Below are 16,654 nucleotides of genomic sequence, written 5' to 3' on the forward strand. Positions count from 1 at the left end.
CTTTTCGCGGCGAAAATGCGGTGCAACACAGACCACCTAAGCACCAAGTTCATCACGGATTTACGATGTACGCCAACATCCGGCAATACGGCCAACCGGCCGAGACGTCGTTCGGACCCCCTTGCCCCATGCATGCATCATGACTAAGCAGTCGAGGATTTAACCGTACAGCACTTTGTCCCATCACGTGACCCACTATCCACAACCTCTACCTCTGATTCTTGATGTTGGATATTGACGATTGGTGATTCGAGTCACTCTGGCAAACCTCAGCTCCTCGACGGAGCTCACTGTGCTCGCATCGTTTCTCGGAGCAGCGGTACGTCAAGTTGGCAGCTTAGAGCTACCGTTCTTGGAGCTCGATCATGCGCAGGACACGGCTCGCAAGAGCAGCTGCTGAATCGGCGGCCGCCAGTGCATCTTGCACCAGTCTACCACGCAAAGCACGCATAGCGATCATCGGAGCAGGTCCATCTGGGTTCTATGCGGCCTCGCGAATCCTCTCGCGGATCCCGTACTCCTCGGGCGATGTATTGGCATCACAATCTGTTCACATTGACATCTTTGACCGCCTCCCCGTTCCGCACGGCTTGGTCCGCTATGGAGTTGCACCAGACCATCCCGACGTCAAGAATGTCGAGCACAAATTTGCTTCGGTCGCCCAGGATCCTAGAATCAGGTTCGCGGGTAACGTCAACGTCGTACATTCCTCGGGCGACGAGTCGCAGAACATTCCATATCCAGAAGCGGTGCAGGTACCCCTACAAGTGCTATCGAGGTACTACACGCACATCCTCTTTTCGTACGGTGCCTCGACGGGTCGCAGTCTGCACATACCCGGTTCGGCGCCAGGCGAACTCGCAGGTGTATACACAGCGTTGCAGTTCGTCAACTGGTACAACGGCCATCCTGCATCGCACGACCGCGTGCTTCTAGCAGATTCGCGATTCCATGTGGATTTGAGCAACAAGCATCATATGAGTGTCATCGGTGCAGGAAACGTGGCTCTCGATGTTGCTCGCATAGTGCTTCGCTCTTCAACGCCGTTTCTAGATTCAGCAGAGAGGGTTACGTCGAACAAGGCTCCAGGTTTGGCAGCATTGGAAGAGACGGATGTACCCGAACCCGTGCTGGCCGAATTGGCGCGGTGCAAAGTGCAACACGTCGATCTGTTCGCCAGACGAGGACCAGCGCAGTTGGCATTTACAAATAAGGAGGTGAGGGAGATGCTATCGTTACAAGGCATTGCGCTGCAACCGCTGGAGAAAGAGCTGCTCGATTCGGCATTGCACCAGCTCGAACAACTGGCTTCGAAAGCAACATGTGATCCAGCAAGCGCCAACCAGATCGCTTCGGAAGTACGTGTAAAGAAACGTCTGCTGAGCTTGCTCGCCAAGGGCAGCAAGACGAAAGCTGATGTCGGAGCGGACGTCAAGACGTGGGCGCTCAACGTGTTCCGCTCACCAGCCAAGTTTTCGCCTAAACAAGACGGGAGCAACCAAGTGGCGAGTATCGAATGCAACGTGACCTCTTTGCAGAGTGGACAACCGACAAGCCGAAACTTGGACGCGGCTGATCCGCGGAAAGCTGCTTGGGGATCGGGTTCGACGGATGCAGTTTCGCCTGCAAGCACATGGATGGCGACAGGCCAAACGGTGAGCACTGCCACAGACATGGTGGTGTCGTCAGTAGGATATCAGAGCGAGCCACTCTTCTCGCCCAGCACCGCCTCGACGCAGCAGTCTTGCAACGCCGTTGTCCAGGAAGGACGATTAGTACAGCTGCCCTTTGACAACGCTCGTCGGATCGTCCCCAACCTGGGCGGGCGCATCATCGACCCATCAAACCAATCCACTATCCCTGGAGCGTACGTCAGCGGCTGGCTCGCGCATGGCGCACAAGGCGTGATTGCAACCACGATGATCGACGCCTATAGCGTCGCAGACATGATCGTCTCTGACCTGCACGCTCCCAGTCGCGTCTCCAAGCACGAAACGCTGGTAGGCGCCGATCTGTTGGACACTTTGCGGAACGAATCATCCAGACCGGTCGTTGGCTTTGACGATTGGCACAAGATCGACCATGAGGAAAAGAGGAGAGGCGCAAAGTTGGGCAAGATCAGGGAAAAAGTGCTCACCGTTGGCGAAATGCTCGACATCATTAACTGAATCACGGATCGCTATCTTGACGACATCGTCACACCCACACTCACCCACTCACTGACGCTTTGACGCGTCTCTTCGCAATCGTGATTCGTGATTCAGACGTGCCTCACTCGGTGAAATAGTGAATCGTGAATGTCACCAAAATAAATCCATTTTCCAAGACGTTGGCGTGTTGGACGTTGTGAAAAGCGTAAGTCTGCAGTGGGAGGTTTTGGACAGAATGTACGTGGATGCTCTGCTTCAGTGACCGAGCTCCTGGGCAGCAGCCTCGAAAGCCTGCTTGAAGATGGTGCACGCATGGCTCAGTTCGTCTTGGCTAATGTTGAGTGCTGGAATGAAACGCAGGACGTCGAATACCGAGGTGCTGAGCAGCAGCATGTTGCGCTTCAGACACTCTGCTACGACCTTGGGAGCGATCTGCTCTGGCTTTCTGGGGTTTGCTGCTGTAGAGTTGTGGCTATCAGTCTTGGTGACAGGGCTGCCAAATTGAACGCCAATCATAAGACCTCGACCACGAATATCTTCGATCAGGTGGCCGTATTTGGATTCGTGCTGGAGCGCGCGCAAGAACGAGACGAGCTGCTTGGATCGCTGAGCGACGTTATCGAGCACATGCTCGTCTTTGAAAGCTTTGATCACCGCGGTTGCAGCGGCGCACGAGACCGCATTTCCGGCATACGTTCCTCCCATGGAGCCTGGCTTTTGACGAGACATGATTTGGTTGGTGGAAGCGATTCCAGAGAGCGGGAAACCGTTGGCGATACCCTTGGCAAAAATGAGCACGTCAGGACGAACGCCTGAATCCTCGACGGCGAACATGGTGCCTGTTCGTCCGAAACCAGACTGTACCTCGTCGCAGATGAGCAAGAGCTCGTTTTCGTCACAGATCTCTCTCAATCCGTGCAGGAACGACGCAGGCGCAGGAACGTAGCCGCCTTCACCAATCACGGGCTCGATCAGAATCGCAGCTGTGTCCGAAGCCGCTGTCTGCTGCTGCAGTGTCAAACGCACCTGATGCAGCGACTGACGAACCAGCTCTTCCACATCCGTATCGACAGGCAGTCCAAAATGAGAGTAGAACGGAAACGATGTAGCAAACACACCTGGCATCAAAGGTCCGTGACCTTCGCCGTAGATGGTCTTGGACCGAGTCAGCGCAGCGGTAGCAGCGGTACGGCCATGGTACGATCCTTGCATGACGATCACGTTCTGCTTCTTGGTAGCCGCACGCGCGAGCTTGACAGCCGCTTCCACTGCTTCTGCGCCTGAGTTCCAGAAAAACACTGTGTCGAGCGAAGCGTGCGGCAAGATGGGAAGCAGATTCTTGATCAGCTCGATCTGTGGTGCTGAAAAGCCAATGTTGACTTGGGCATGCGTGATCTTTGCGCACTGCTTGACAGCCGCTTCGGTGACTTTGGGGTGACAGTGTCCCAAGTTGCAAACACCGATACCGGAAGTCATGTCGAGCAGCTTGACACCTTTATCCGTGGTGATCCAGCTACCCTTGCCGTCTTCGAAGACGTGCTTCGAGAGACGACCGATCCCTTTCGTGATGTGCGTTTCGCCGAAAGCGGCAGCGTCAAAGTCGGCTGCTGGCATCGTGGGACGAAATGCAGATGTTCGAGCAGTGCTTGATGAGATGGTGCGGCACAGCGAAGCGAAGGAATGCGACGACGTGCAAGGCAAGGCTGAGCAAGAAGAGGAACAGGTGGATAGCTGAGTCGATCGCTTGAACAGCCAAGACTTTATAGGCTGCGACGAGAGCAGGATCCGCATATTGTGACTGATGTTCATGTCCTGTCACTTCGACGACGCGCGAATCAAGAGCCACTCGCTGGGTCTGATTGACCGAAGCTACGAATGAAACGGCGACTGTGGCTACGACGCCAGAGAAACGTGAATGGGCAGTGAGACGGATGCGACAGTGTGAGAGATTGGGCTGCTTATCAGTGGATGCAGAAGCTGCCAAGTTTCAACAGTCATGGTTGCCAGTGGTGAATGAGTCAAGCATTCTCTGCATGCTATCATATGACGTGTGGTTCAAGCGTGGAGCAACTGCCGGTCGCTTGCTGGCCTATGGGCTCGCCGGGTTACAGAACCTCTGCCGCCCCTGGCGCAACACTCACGACTCACACTCGTGACTCTGAATCACGACTTGGTGTTTGGTTGGCGCGATTCGGCAAGGCCTGTCAGCTTGCGAACTCGCGGCTCGACAAATTTCCACTCCGCCCGTGCCCGCCCGTGGCCCTTCGTGCTCGGACCTTGGATCTGTGGCAGCAGCCCAGCTGCCAACCAGCCACCTGCGGTCCTGCAGATATCAGTTCTAGACCAGTCTTGAATTTAGCCGCGTCAGCCGCGCTACCCTCGTCAGCTCAACTGTCGCCGCTCGACACCAAGATAGCAAATCCTTTGATCCGTCGAGGTTCGTGACTACTCATCTGACGTTGCATCTGTTAGCATATTTACCACCAACTTGCAAGAAGAATAAAAATTGCATTGGCTCGTCTTGACTTTATGGTTGAAGCAAGAAAAGCTTATCAGAGTGGAACAGGACAAGACGGAAAGAGACGATCGCTGTGAGATATGGATATGATACATGTAACTTGGTAATGCTCGCTCGGTCATCGGAATCGATCAGAAGCTGTTGTGAAAGTGGGAAAGAAGAAAGGAGGAGGATGCCAGGTTGCGCGCTCACTGTCGAGCTTGCGAAAAGGCATGGCCTCCAGTGAAGGCCTGAATGCCACCGGCAGCCTGGATGCTGTTCCACGCCTGACGCAGTGGCGAAGTCGTGAGCCCTTCACCAACGCCGCTGAATCCAGGATAGTGGGGGACCACGCTGCCGTGACCAGGCTGTGCGTGCATCTGAAGATGCTGCGGCATCATCTGTTGGTGCTGATGGTGCTGTTGCAGGCTGGCTTGCATCTCAAACGGGTCGTCCAGGTACCACGACTGCTGCATGTTTTGCGGAGCAGCCCCGACCAGACTCATACCCATCATCTGGCCTTGGCTCTGGAAGCCTCGTCGGCCAGGAGACATGCCGCTCGAGAAGCGCAGCGAGCCAGGTGTACGCCCCGGCGTCAGACCTGATCCCATGCCAAGTCCCGCACCGAAGCCGGCGCCGTTGAAGCTCATCTGGCCCGCATTGCCACCCATAGCCAGCTGCATCTGCAGGCTTGCACTCGAATTCGGAGAGAGCATGCCCGCTCCGCTGCTCCGCAGAGGTGAGCTTCGGATGGGCGAGTGGGCCAAGGCAGCGGCAACGCGTGCAGTCGATGTAGGTGATCGAGCTCCACTATCACCCTGTCCCTGTTGTCCCTGTCCGCGCATCGACGACACGGGCGAGCTGATGGACCACAGTCGCTTCGGAGACGTGACCGACGAATTGTTAGAAGCATGTTCGCCAGTTGAGCCCTTGATCTGTCGGCGCAAAGGCGAACCACACGAAGTGTCGTCCAGGCCGTTCGAAAAGGCAAATGCGCCGCCCAGAGCCGAGCCACGCATGGCGTAGAGAGAAGGAGAGAAAGCAGGGCCGTAACCAAGCTGGCCGTTGCCTTGACCAGCCAGTTTGCGCTTCCTTGCGCTGTGGTTGGCGGTTGCTTGCATCGATGGCGGCGGCATCAGCATCAATGGACTGCTAGGAGGGCTGCTGGCGCTGTCGACCAAACCGGGAATGGTCTTGCTGTAGTTGCTGCCTGCGATGCTGCCCGTGTAGACCGACGAGCCGACATGAGGACGAATGGGTGTGATCGAATCGAGTCCGTTGATCGCCATAGCAGCGCCTGCCAACCCATCGCTGTTCTGAAGCTGCGTCTCCAGGAGCGGAAGGCGGTCAGCCGCAGCGCGAGGGCCTAGAACCTTGACCTTCTTGGTTGACTGCGGTCGACCGCTTTCCTTGTCCGATTCGTCGCCGCTGTCGGCAGCATCGCCCGTCTGCGACTTCTTGCGCTTGGCCTTGTTGCGTTTCTTGGTGCTGTTGTCCACGCTGTCGCCGCCCTGCGACGAGGTCAAAGTCGTATCGGCGTCGTCCACGCTGAGCGCACTCTGGACGGCATCGAGAGAGTTCACAGCCTTGCTGTTCGTCTGGCTCTGTTGTTGTTGTTGCTGCTGCTGCTGCCGAGCCTTGGCAGCCTCGAACTTCTGAGGCATGGCGTTGTATAGGCCATTCTGGAACCGGTCCTCGTGGCCCCGCTTGATAGCCCACCATCCGCCCTTGCCCGGCATGTTGGCCTCCCGTTCAATCTTGATAAAGCTCTTGTTGAGACTGAGATTGTGACGGATCGAGTTCTGCCATCCGCGGTCACCCTTTTCGAAGAATGGATAGGTAGAGCTGATCCAGTCGTATACTTCCGACAGCGAAAGACGCATGTCGGATGACGATTTGATCGCCTGGCCAATGAGGCCAGCGTACGACACCGAGCTTGGCTTGGCCTTGGATTGCCCAAATCCGGGCGGCAACAGATAGTAACGCGCAGCTGGCTCCTCGAGCAACGTGCCCGCATCGAGCGCCGCTCTGAGCTCTTCCGAGACCAACTTGACCAGGCGGCTGCCGTCTGGCTGGTCCCAGCCGATCTCATCGCCATTCTGGACAGACGGAGCGGCTTGGGCCATACGCTCAAAGTCCTGGCAAGGAACATCGACGTCCTTGATCGCACCCAAGTGCAAGCCAGAGTCCCCAGCAGCTTTGGATTTCTTGCTCTTCTTCGTCGATGAAGGCTGCGATACGCTGTTGGCCGCAGCGCCACTAATGTCAGCATGCTGCTCGGTGCCCTTAGTAGCAAAGAGGGCGGCAGCCGGCTCGGCATCTTCAGCTCGGCTCATCATGTTGACAGCAATGGTTGGCAGCTCAGAAGATGGCTGCACGAGCACAGCCGACTCATCAGCGACCGTCTTGGCTGCATTTGCGAGCTGTTTGCTGGGAGAAGGCGGCGAGTCGCTCTGTACGCGGCGTTCCTCTGCGAGTTTGATTCTCTTCTTGCTGCGATTGCGCGCCGTGGTGAGGCTGGTGTCGTCTTGGGATTCAGCGTGAGGTGCGTCGAAAGCATGACTGACGCCCTTGCTTGGTTCGGGCAGTGGCTGTTTGGTCTCGACATTAGGTGCCGATACGGTGCGTGGCAAGCTAGAGCCAAAGACGTCGGCGGGACTGATGGTGTCGATCTTGCGCGAAAGGCCGCGTTTGTGCTTGCTGCTGCTAGTTGCTGAACTCAAAAATTCGCGAATGTTGCCAGACGGTTGACGATCGCGGCGAGCGTCGATGGCAGAACCTGATTGGGCGCGGACGAGGGCACTACGGGGGCTGGCGAACGGCAGCTTACCGCCGATCATCTGATCACCGTCGATACCGGCTCGAAGGGAAAAATTGAAAGCCATGGGTGATGAAGTCGACACGATGAAGCCCTTGTGAGCAGTGTCATCCAGCTGGGCGGCCTCAGCAAGCGACGAGGGAGGCGGGTCGAGTGCAGTACCACCGGGAACAGAGAACAAAAGACCGCGCTTGGCGTTGAAAGCTGGAGGCTTGCCAAGACTGGCTGTGTCTTCGCTGTTGATTCCAATATCGTCATCAACGTCAAAATCGAGATCGCCAATTCGGCTGGCGACACCCGAGACGAGACGTCCTGAGAGCGGAGACATGACCGCCACCCCCTGCGATGAAGAGCGCATGAGTGAAGAGTTGGCTGAAGCCTGCGCGCTCACCTGCCTAGCGTGGAAGAAGCTGGCAACCGAAGGGCTGACACCAATCAGCTCGGGACGATGCTCGTCGGTTGCCATGAGGAAGTGAGCAGCAGGCGTGACGGACGAGCTGGCTCGTACATTGGAACGATTGGCGTCAGAAGTCTTTCGCAAGGTCGACAGGGGCTCGGCGTCCCAGGCGGAAAAGGTGATGGGACCAGGGGTCGAGTGAATGTTGCAGAGCGTGTCGAGAGAATCGTAACCGGGCTGACTGGGCGAAATGCCGTGCATGGTAAAGTCGTAGTGCTCGCGCGTGGTCATGCGCATGTGCATGTTACCGGGGCTTGCACCGAGGGTGGTCCAGCGCAAAGCGCGAGAGGAGGAGGATTCGAGAGGGGTAGCACGCACGATGGAATCTGGCGATTTTCGTGTCCTGTTGGCGCCGCTAGGGGTGCTTAGCACGAGGGAAGCGTAGTCCGGATTGGCTGCCTTGATGGCATCGGCTGCAGCGGCAGCTTTGACGGCCTCGTTGAGCTCGTGTTGTGCGCGGGCGGCGGCATCGACAACGTGCTGAGCGGCGATTTCGGCTTGTACCTGCTCTTGCAACACCTTTTGGTGGGCTGCTTGCTTTTGCCTGAGCTTCTCGGCCTTGTAGAGGCGCCTTGGGCTGGTCTGCTTGGACATGATCCTGTCGAGAAAGCTCAGACCGCTCATCTTGATGTCGGAGCTGTCCAAGTGAGCAGGAGCAGCGGTGCCGTTGGAGCTTGTTGAGAGAGCCCTTCGACGAGCCGCGCCCCAACCGTCGGCAGCCAAGCCGCCGTTGAGGCGGGCAGCGGCAGAGGTGGGCGGCTCGAGGATGGAAAAGCAGATGCCAGAGTCGTCGGGATCGACATCGGGGCTGCAGAAGACAGCATCTTGTTCGACAGGCGATTTGAGCAATCGCAGCGTGCCTCGAGGGCTAACCCAGGCGCGACGGCTAAGTTCCTCGAGCGAGGTGCAGTCACGTACCTCGCCACTGACGCGCGCGACGGGCGAAGCCTCGAACGAGACAGTGCGAACGCGAGATCTGCGACCGGAGAAGCCGCTGGAAAGAGGGTTGGAGGGAGTGGAAGGGTCCGGGCTTGTAGTAGAATCGCTGCCGTTGAGGTCGAGACCAAGGCCGACGCGAGTGACGGATTTGATGCTGCTGCAGCTGTTCTTCTTTGCGTGATTTCTGGCTGGAGGAGTTCGAAAGGCGGAACTGGAGCCTGAAGCGGGCGAGGAGTGAGCGACGGTGGAGTTGGGCGTCGCGAGAAGATCCTTGGCGCAAGTCGAGGCGACATTGGCAGCGGCAATGGCACGCTCACGTTGGCGTCGCTGACGTAGCTTGTGCTTCTTGAGCTTGAGACGACGTCGCTCTTCGGCGTTGCCAACCTGGTCGAGGCTGGGGTGGATCTTGGGCGACCCAGGAGAGTCTTCTGGCTCAATGACGGCGGTGAAAAAGGAGAGGGCCGGACTGCTGGTGTTGCGCGGCCATGCGGAAGCACTTGGACGTGTCAAGAGCGAAGGAGCGGCGATACGAGGCTGGGAGGGGCCGGATGGGGGTTCAACTGGCTTTGCAGCATCCGAAGCGGATTCGATGGAGGCTGTGGACGTTGTGGTAGTCGCTGTGCGTTGGGTGCTCGTAGATGCTTTGCGCTCGGTTGGATTGGAAGAAGATGCAGAAGTGGAAGCGACATCAGGCGTAGCCGTGGCCGAGAAAGGACGACGTTCAGCTTTGAGAAAGGCGGCCACGCCAGCCTTTGTCCTCTCGTAGTCTTCGCGTGTGAGACGGAGGCCCATTGCCTGCGCTCTGGCGAAAAAGTCTTGGGCATCCTTGGACATTTCGGAGCGTGTTGCGGGAGCGGAAGAGCCGGACCCGGCTGCGCTGGTAGAGGGAGTTGAGCAGCCGAGTTTTGCTGTCGAAGAAGAAAGGGACGGTGCAAGCTTGTTGGTTGGAGACGAGGTCAACGGCAAGCTCGTGTTGGTGGAAGGAGCGGCTGCTGTGAGACAAACACGGTTGACTGTGCGAGCGGGTGGACACGTGGTGAGCGAGGTGGAAGTGGAAGTGGAAGAAGAGGGTTGGGCATGCTCTTTGGCAACGGGATGCTCCATGCTGACAGGTGTTGCGGAGCGTGAGCCTGTAGGTGTGGGACTGGCATGGATCGCTTGAAGGGGCGACTGGTCTGCTGGATTGACCATGGCGAACTTGGCGCGTCGACTGCCAGGAGCCGAGCGCGATAAGGTGCTTGGAGCGATGCTGGTGGCACGAGTTGCAGGCGTAGCAAAGGGAGTGCTGGTGGAAGTAGGCGAGTAGTCCGATGAGGAAGAGGCGGGGGGATAGCCCGGGGAGCCAAACGAGCGCGGTTGCGATGGTGTGGTCATGGTGACAAGCCACGTTGCAAGCGCGACGGGCGTCAACTGGCCGATGTACGTGAAGAGGAGAAGGGGAGGCGGCGATGAGGTGAGGCTAGCAACGCGTGTATGAATACTACAAGATGAACGCGTAATAGGTTACCAATGTATGCTGTTGATTGACGATGCTACGACGCGTGCCTTTACGAGATTGGATGGCGTGTTGCTGGGGGTGGGTGCGATTGCCCCACTGCAAAGATAGACTTTGTGTGTGTGTGTGTGTGTGTGTGCGAAGGCGATGATGATGAACGAAGGATGAGAATCAACCAAGTGGATGTGACAGTCGAGATGAAGGAAAGGACGAGCAAGGGTGAAAGTTGGTGGGCACGAGACAGACGAGGAAGACGACGAGTGCAGTTGAGCAGAGGGCGAAACAGAGACGGAGACAGACTCAGAGACAGCTGCGTTACGATGCAGTCGTCAGTGGAGAGCGACGCGTGAAATTGCGAGGCAGGCACGAGGAGAAAACAAAAATTAAAAACAGAAAATAGAGAGATGAAAGGGAACGCGCTCTGCTGGACCAAAAGTTCAGGCGCGCTTGGAAATGGATATAGCTGGCTAGAATCGACGTGATTCACGATTCACGATTGCCAAAAAGAGGAGAGACGTGAGCAGGCACGCTGTCACTCATGACTGCCGTCCATCTCTTGCATCCATCACCCTGGCGCTCGTTGGCTAGGCCACCCAAACTCGTGACTGTGACTTGGAACAAAGACCTGCTCACCTCTCCAGCTAGCTACTCAACACAGACTTGCGACGCGCCTATTCCAACGAGTAGATCCAAGTGCTGCAGTAGCTGCAACTATCAACGGCGTGACGTGAATGCTGAGGTGAGAAACGCACAGGCAGGAATCCATTCACCAAGCGAAAGGTCTGACCTTGCGCTCTCACCATCTCGATGTCTGTGAGCTCAAGTTGCATGGCTACGTTGCCGACGGTGATTAGAGTCATCTGCGGGCTGCATTCAAGCGCATCTACGGTTGACCAGTGATGCTGGGCGCTACCAAGCCTCTGACACTTGGCCCACTCGTGATTCGCAAATCGTGATTCACAGATTGGTGATGGCCAGAGAGGAGAGTGTCACAGAGTGTAGCTAACTTAGTAACCTCCTCGGCGTTGGTCTTAGGCCAAGCTGGAAGTGTCCAGAATCTCTGTATGACACTGGCCGAGTGCGCGAAAATTCGTGAATGGCGGCGGCACGCGTCTCGGAGCCAGAGACCAAGTGATGCATATCTCGCGCTTGAGACGGCAGGTCAGTCGTCTTGCCCTTGTCTTCTCTTGCCTTGCCTTTCCACTCGAGATCTCGACCGCGTAGCTCGCTTGACAAACCTGAACCGCTAAGGCTCACTCTGTCTGTATCTGGCCGTTGATGCCCTCGCTTTCCATCGTGAATGCAGATCACATGCAGCCAGCTGACACGTCGGCGACAGCGTAGCATCGTCCAACACGTTTTGAGCCTCTAAGCGCATTTCTCGCTTTTCCATCCGCCAGTGTTCTATCACACTTCTCGGCGTATACAGGCGCGTCGGTCGGCCGGTCGGACGCGCGCCTTCGTGGTGGCTTGTTCCACTGACACCAAGAACGAGCTTTGCTTTCCAATCTGAGCCCAAGACGCAAGCATGCCCGCTCAGCCAGGAGCAGTGCTAGCTTGCCAGTGTCGCCAACAGCGAAACTGGCGGCTGTCATTTGTCAGTTCATGGACAAGGTCTGCGTGCCTTTTGAGTCGTGGAATGTGTCAACGCCAGTGCCTTTGTGCAGCTCTTCGGCAAATCAAGCCATCGTGGTTGCGCGCTCAGTGGCTCGGCGTTCCAGATGACGACCAATTGTTCGTCCTCAGCTACTCAAGACTTGGCTTGCCACTTTCTGTTCACCTCAAATCCCAACCTCGAGGCTCCGAGGTTCCGAGATGATGCTCAGCTGCGATGACAGCTCGGCAAGCTGTTTTTCGTCCTGTCTGACAGCCCACGAGCTGATCCGCAGTCGTGAATGCCGTGACGGTCGTGACGAGAGTTGGACAATCGATGTCAAACTTGGGTCCCGCGCCTGTTCTTGCTCGCCAGGCCGGGCCAGCTGCAAGGAGTATCAGCGTAGTTAACGTGTCTTGATTGTCGGTAACAGATTCAGCCTTCCCCTTTCAGCAAAATTCACGTGCAGTCGTGAGTCACGGTAATTCAGGTGACTGTACAGGACAACTACCTAACTTGATCACTCGTGACTTGTTATTACGAACTTAATTTTTGATGATCGAATCACGATCGGTTCGCGCGCGCTGTCACTTAACGCGCCACGCGTGCACCGTGTTCAGCTCGCGACGCATCACGTGATCTGATTCGCCTCATCCACACGAGAATCACGAATCGTGAATGTGACAGTAGCAACGTTGTATCCACGATCCACGCTGAAAAACGCCGCAATGGCTAACATGGCTTGGCGAGGGAAAACGAATGATTGGATAAATGATGGATGCAAATGAGGGCAAGGATAGCGGTCACCTGTCACAGCCTGCGAAGGGCCTCGATGACAAGCTCGATCTCTTCCTTGGCTTCAAGGGTATCTGTGGAAACAATGTAAGCATGCTTGGCCAGCGCCTCCGATTCCAGACCAGAGTCGACGCTGGCACAACAATTTGTCTGCACTTTCAGGCAGAGAGCGTGCCTCACAAGGCAGTCTTCGTGAACATCGCTGACCGAAAGCAGCTGGCTCGGGTCCAAAGGGATGGTCGTCATCGCACTGTCATCCGTCGCCGATCTGGACAAGATCAATCGATCGTCCACGACGGTGTACCAGCGCCTCTTCCACTGCACAGCGCCCTCGGCTTGAAGGTTGAGCCATCCTGACAACAACCGAGTCGGCTCTGCCTCTGCGCCTGACTCGCGCCCTTTTCTCAGGGCGGCAATCAGTTCTGCCAATCGCTTTTCTCGTCGGCGCTCGCTCGCTTTGGCCTGCTCCTTGCGCTCGCGTCCAAGTTGCTCTTTCACCCGTGCTTCAGCCTTGAGCTTGGCTTCTCTCTCGGCCAAGTGCTGGATCTTGAGCTCGTACTCGTGCTTGACACGCTCGGCCTCGTGCTCACGCCATTCTTGCTCTTCTCGAATGCGATTCGCTCGATCACACTCGAGTTGACGCTGCTCCTCCATGGCCCGACGACGCCTCATTTCGTCGGCTTCGAGCTTGCTTCGTTCGTATGCATCGAGCTGGTTGCGTGTCGCCTGTTCCCTCGCCCACTTGGCTCGGCGGATAGCTTCAGCCTCCATCGTGTCCTTGGTGCTCCTTTCTACTTTGGCCAGCTCTTCCGCTAGCCGTCGTGTCTTGCTCTCGGCCTCGTGCACTGCGACTAGGGCTGCATTCTCGGCAGCTCGAGCGCGAGCCTCTGCTTGCGCAAGTCGCTCGCGAAGATCTTGTAACTCTGCGTCTACAGGACTGATGACACCTCGTTGCTCGCTCCTGTGCGGTATCAATGCAGCTTCTCTCCAGGGCACCGAGAGGTGTTCTGTTGAGTCTGGCGATTCTGGTGGCTCAACCCACTCGTTTCGTCGATCTGCTTCGCGTTCGGCTTGGGTCTCTTTAGGAGGCGCCGGTAGATCCTTGTCAAAAATGGAACAAGCGCCAATGCTGCCTCCCGAGCTTGACGAGGCTAATGCGTTTCTGTCGGGAGAGACCGACAAGACCGACTCGTACCCCGATGCCTGTCTGCTTCGACTCTGAGCTGATGTCGCAATTTCCGTCGCCGAAAGTTCCGTTTTGGAATGCGCACCCGCCAATTTCGTCCAACGTGCAAGGCTCGACGAACTCAGAAACGTATCATGGGTGGCGTTGTCAGCAAATTCCCAAAGACTCAACGAGTGCATGCTGGCGCGACTATTGGCGCGACTGTCCATGATTCCGGTCAGGTCAGAAAGCCATTCCTTTGGTGGTGCGTCTGGCTCGGCCTGATTCGGGTACGCAGCTGTTGGAGTTGGCGGAACGGTGACAATCGTAGTGAGCGTACTGGCAGGCTCACTGATGCGTTCCACCTTTCTCGTCGAGTTGAGATGCGCTGACGCGACGCTGGAAGGATTCGACGACCGAATGCAAGATGATCGCGGCGAAGGTGGAGCTAGAGGAGGGGCGAACGGAGGCGGAGGAGCCAAGGGTGGACTGATCGTTGATCGTGAATGACGAGCGGCTGGCGATCTGAGCAAGCGTTGCTGTTCTGCGCGTAGCTTCCTCATGACTTCGTCTCGGATGACTTCATCAGCGCGAAGCCGTTCTCTTTCATTTGAAAGACGCTTGCGCTCGTAGATGGATCGATGGTCTTTGGATCCTTGCGCCAACTCAAGGCGGTCAGAATTTGCGCGACTGCGCAGCTCCACCGGTTCTACAAGTGTGGAATGTGTTGAGGCAGATCGATGTGACGCTGCTGAGGAAGTCAAGGTCGATTCAACGCTCTTTGCACCGCATTTTTCAATGGGTAGCGGTGGCAGATCCCTTTCAGCTGGTGGGATTGATGTACTGTGAGCAGCATCAAGTGCATCACATGCTGCGGTCGGCGTAACAGTGACTGACTCGAGATCGATAACCATACCTTGACCACTTGGACATGCGGATTTCGGAAGACTTGCAAGAGAGGACGAGGGTATCAGATTGCTGGTACAGCTGACACTGGTGGGTAGTTGATCACTGTTGGCGTGGGATGGATCGGGATGCGAGACGGGTCGAGACCAGTCATTGTCGAGGCCAGCCTCTTCTGGCGAGGATGGCGCACTAGGCTTGGAACGAGTAAAGTTGGTTGCTGTAGAGGTCGAAGCCCACGAAGCGCGAAAATCTTGGTTGACGTTGGAGGAATCGAGGCGAGCAAAGCCTTCGAGTCGCAGTTTGGATCCGACGAGAGCCGAAGTGAGCTCAGAGGCTGTGGCGATGGTGAGTGTAGCAAACAGAACGCTACCAAGCGACGACTGAAGTGCTCTACTCTGAACGAGAACCTGGGCACGCTTGAGACCACTGCTATCCTTGCCGAGCGAGACAACGAGCAAGATACGTTCTCGAACTCGCAACAGAGCAAACTGCGTCGTACTGCCGCAAAGCTTGGGACGCATCGCATCCAAGCCACCTACGCCTACCTCGACGAGCTGAAAAGAGGCTGATCTACTTGTGATGGCCTGTGTAGAGACGAGAATCACATGATCGTAGCAACATGTTTGTTCCTGAAGTTGACCAACGGCTAGGCGCGCGCTTGAGTCGAGAGCGTCCACTGCGGTGGGGGCTCGCATGCTAGTGAGATGGCACTGAAGCGGGCAATTGCACTCGTAAAGCGATGTGCACTCATGGACGAACAAGGCCGGGTCTGTTGGGTTGGCACAGAGGCAGATGGCTGCCTGGGCGAGCGAGACAATGTAAGTATCGTGAGCCCTGGTGAGTCGGAAAGGAAGCGCTACAGGATAGTGAATGCGAACGTCGTGGAAATGGAAAAGGAGCTATCAGAGTCAACTGGAGAGGTAGGACACATTCACGATTGAGACGGCTTGCTTGACCTGTCAACATTAGCTTGGTGTCTATCCAAGCGCCGGAAGCGAGGGGAAACGCCAAACGGCTCTGAAGAATCGTCAATTCTGCCGGCTCTCACGCGACGGCGGCACGAGTGTCGATGGAAGCGATGCAGCTAGCCAACTTTGCACTTTTTGAACCAACATACATTCGTGATTGTGCATCAATCGCAAGACCGAGACAGTATTCGCGATGCACGATTCTACGGAAGCATTAGTCGCTCGCTCCTCTCGAAGCCATTCACGGCGATTGGAGATTTGAGTTGCGATGATCTGGGCGTCAAATTTCTAATGCAGTTTGGTACGAAGGCGAGGCACAGGCACAGGCAGAACGTTGTTCTTTTTTCATTCCCACATGGACTGGCCGCCTTCACGTTCGGATTGCATGTCAGCTTTTGAGGAGGAGCAAGCGTGGATAGAGTGATATAGTCCAAGCAGCGACTTGAGCCCCTTACGCGGTTTGGTGCTTTCTTTTATCTTGATGATGCGTGATTCAATTGTGAGCGATTCGCGCTTTGCTGTCTCTCCTTCCTTTTGAACTCACGACTCACGACTGTTTGTCGTTGCGTGACAAAAAGGTAAATCGTACAGTAAATTGTCAGCGTGAACTCGTGACTTTCACGATACAGGATCAGCAGCACGCGAGGTAACTGCAGATCGTTGATCTTTTTCGCTCGCTTAAACTGAGCGGCCCTTGAAAAGTGCGCTGCTACTAAGTTACTTTTCGCAACGCACACACGCACACACGCACACACGCACACGCCTAATCCCAATCACGAATCACGAATTCTATTTTCTCACTTTCCTGATTCGTGATTTGTGATTCATGATTGTCTCTCGAATACCGCACTGCTCTAGCCAAGCGTCAGA

The 16,654-nt window shown here is 56.3% G+C and overlaps 5 protein-coding genes across 5 annotated transcripts; 2 read left to right on the forward strand and 3 right to left on the reverse strand.

The window, feature by feature from the left end:
• Positions 1-365: 365 nt before the first annotated feature.
• On the forward strand, positions 366-2,168 carry UMAG_11268 (NADPH-adrenodoxin reductase; the record flags this gene model as incomplete). Its single annotated transcript, XM_011389089.1, has 1 exon — positions 366-2,168. The coding sequence occupies one exon, from the start codon at positions 366-368 to the stop codon at positions 2,166-2,168; it is 1,803 nt and encodes a 600-aa protein (XP_011387391.1).
• A 237-nt stretch (positions 2,169-2,405) lies between these two features.
• UMAG_01040 (putative 4-aminobutyrate aminotransferase) lies at positions 2,406-3,764 on the reverse strand (the record flags this gene model as incomplete). Its single annotated transcript, XM_011388709.1, has 1 exon — positions 2,406-3,764. One exon carries the CDS (start codon positions 3,762-3,764, stop codon positions 2,406-2,408), a length of 1,359 nt encoding a protein of 452 aa, XP_011387011.1.
• Positions 3,765-4,193: 429 nt separating this feature from the next.
• UMAG_01041 (uncharacterized protein) lies at positions 4,194-4,595 on the forward strand (the record flags this gene model as incomplete). Its single annotated transcript, XM_011388710.1, has 1 exon — positions 4,194-4,595. The coding sequence occupies one exon, from the start codon at positions 4,194-4,196 to the stop codon at positions 4,593-4,595; it is 402 nt and encodes a 133-aa protein (XP_011387012.1).
• A 261-nt stretch (positions 4,596-4,856) lies between these two features.
• On the reverse strand, positions 4,857-10,235 carry UMAG_01042 (uncharacterized protein; the record flags this gene model as incomplete). The annotated part of the gene is made up of 1 exon (XM_011388711.1): positions 4,857-10,235. The coding sequence occupies one exon, from the start codon at positions 10,233-10,235 to the stop codon at positions 4,857-4,859; it is 5,379 nt and encodes a 1,792-aa protein (XP_011387013.1).
• Positions 10,236-12,760: 2,525 nt separating this feature from the next.
• UMAG_11269 (uncharacterized protein) lies at positions 12,761-15,511 on the reverse strand (the record flags this gene model as incomplete). The annotated part of the gene is made up of 1 exon (XM_011389090.1): positions 12,761-15,511. One exon carries the CDS (start codon positions 15,509-15,511, stop codon positions 12,761-12,763), a length of 2,751 nt encoding a protein of 916 aa, XP_011387392.1.
• Between the last annotated feature and the right edge of the window lie 1,143 nt (positions 15,512-16,654).

Source organism: Mycosarcoma maydis, chromosome 2 (genome assembly GCF_000328475.2).
Source record: "Mycosarcoma maydis chromosome 2, whole genome shotgun sequence".
Classification (NCBI taxonomy): domain Eukaryota; kingdom Fungi; phylum Basidiomycota; class Ustilaginomycetes; order Ustilaginales; genus Mycosarcoma; species Mycosarcoma maydis.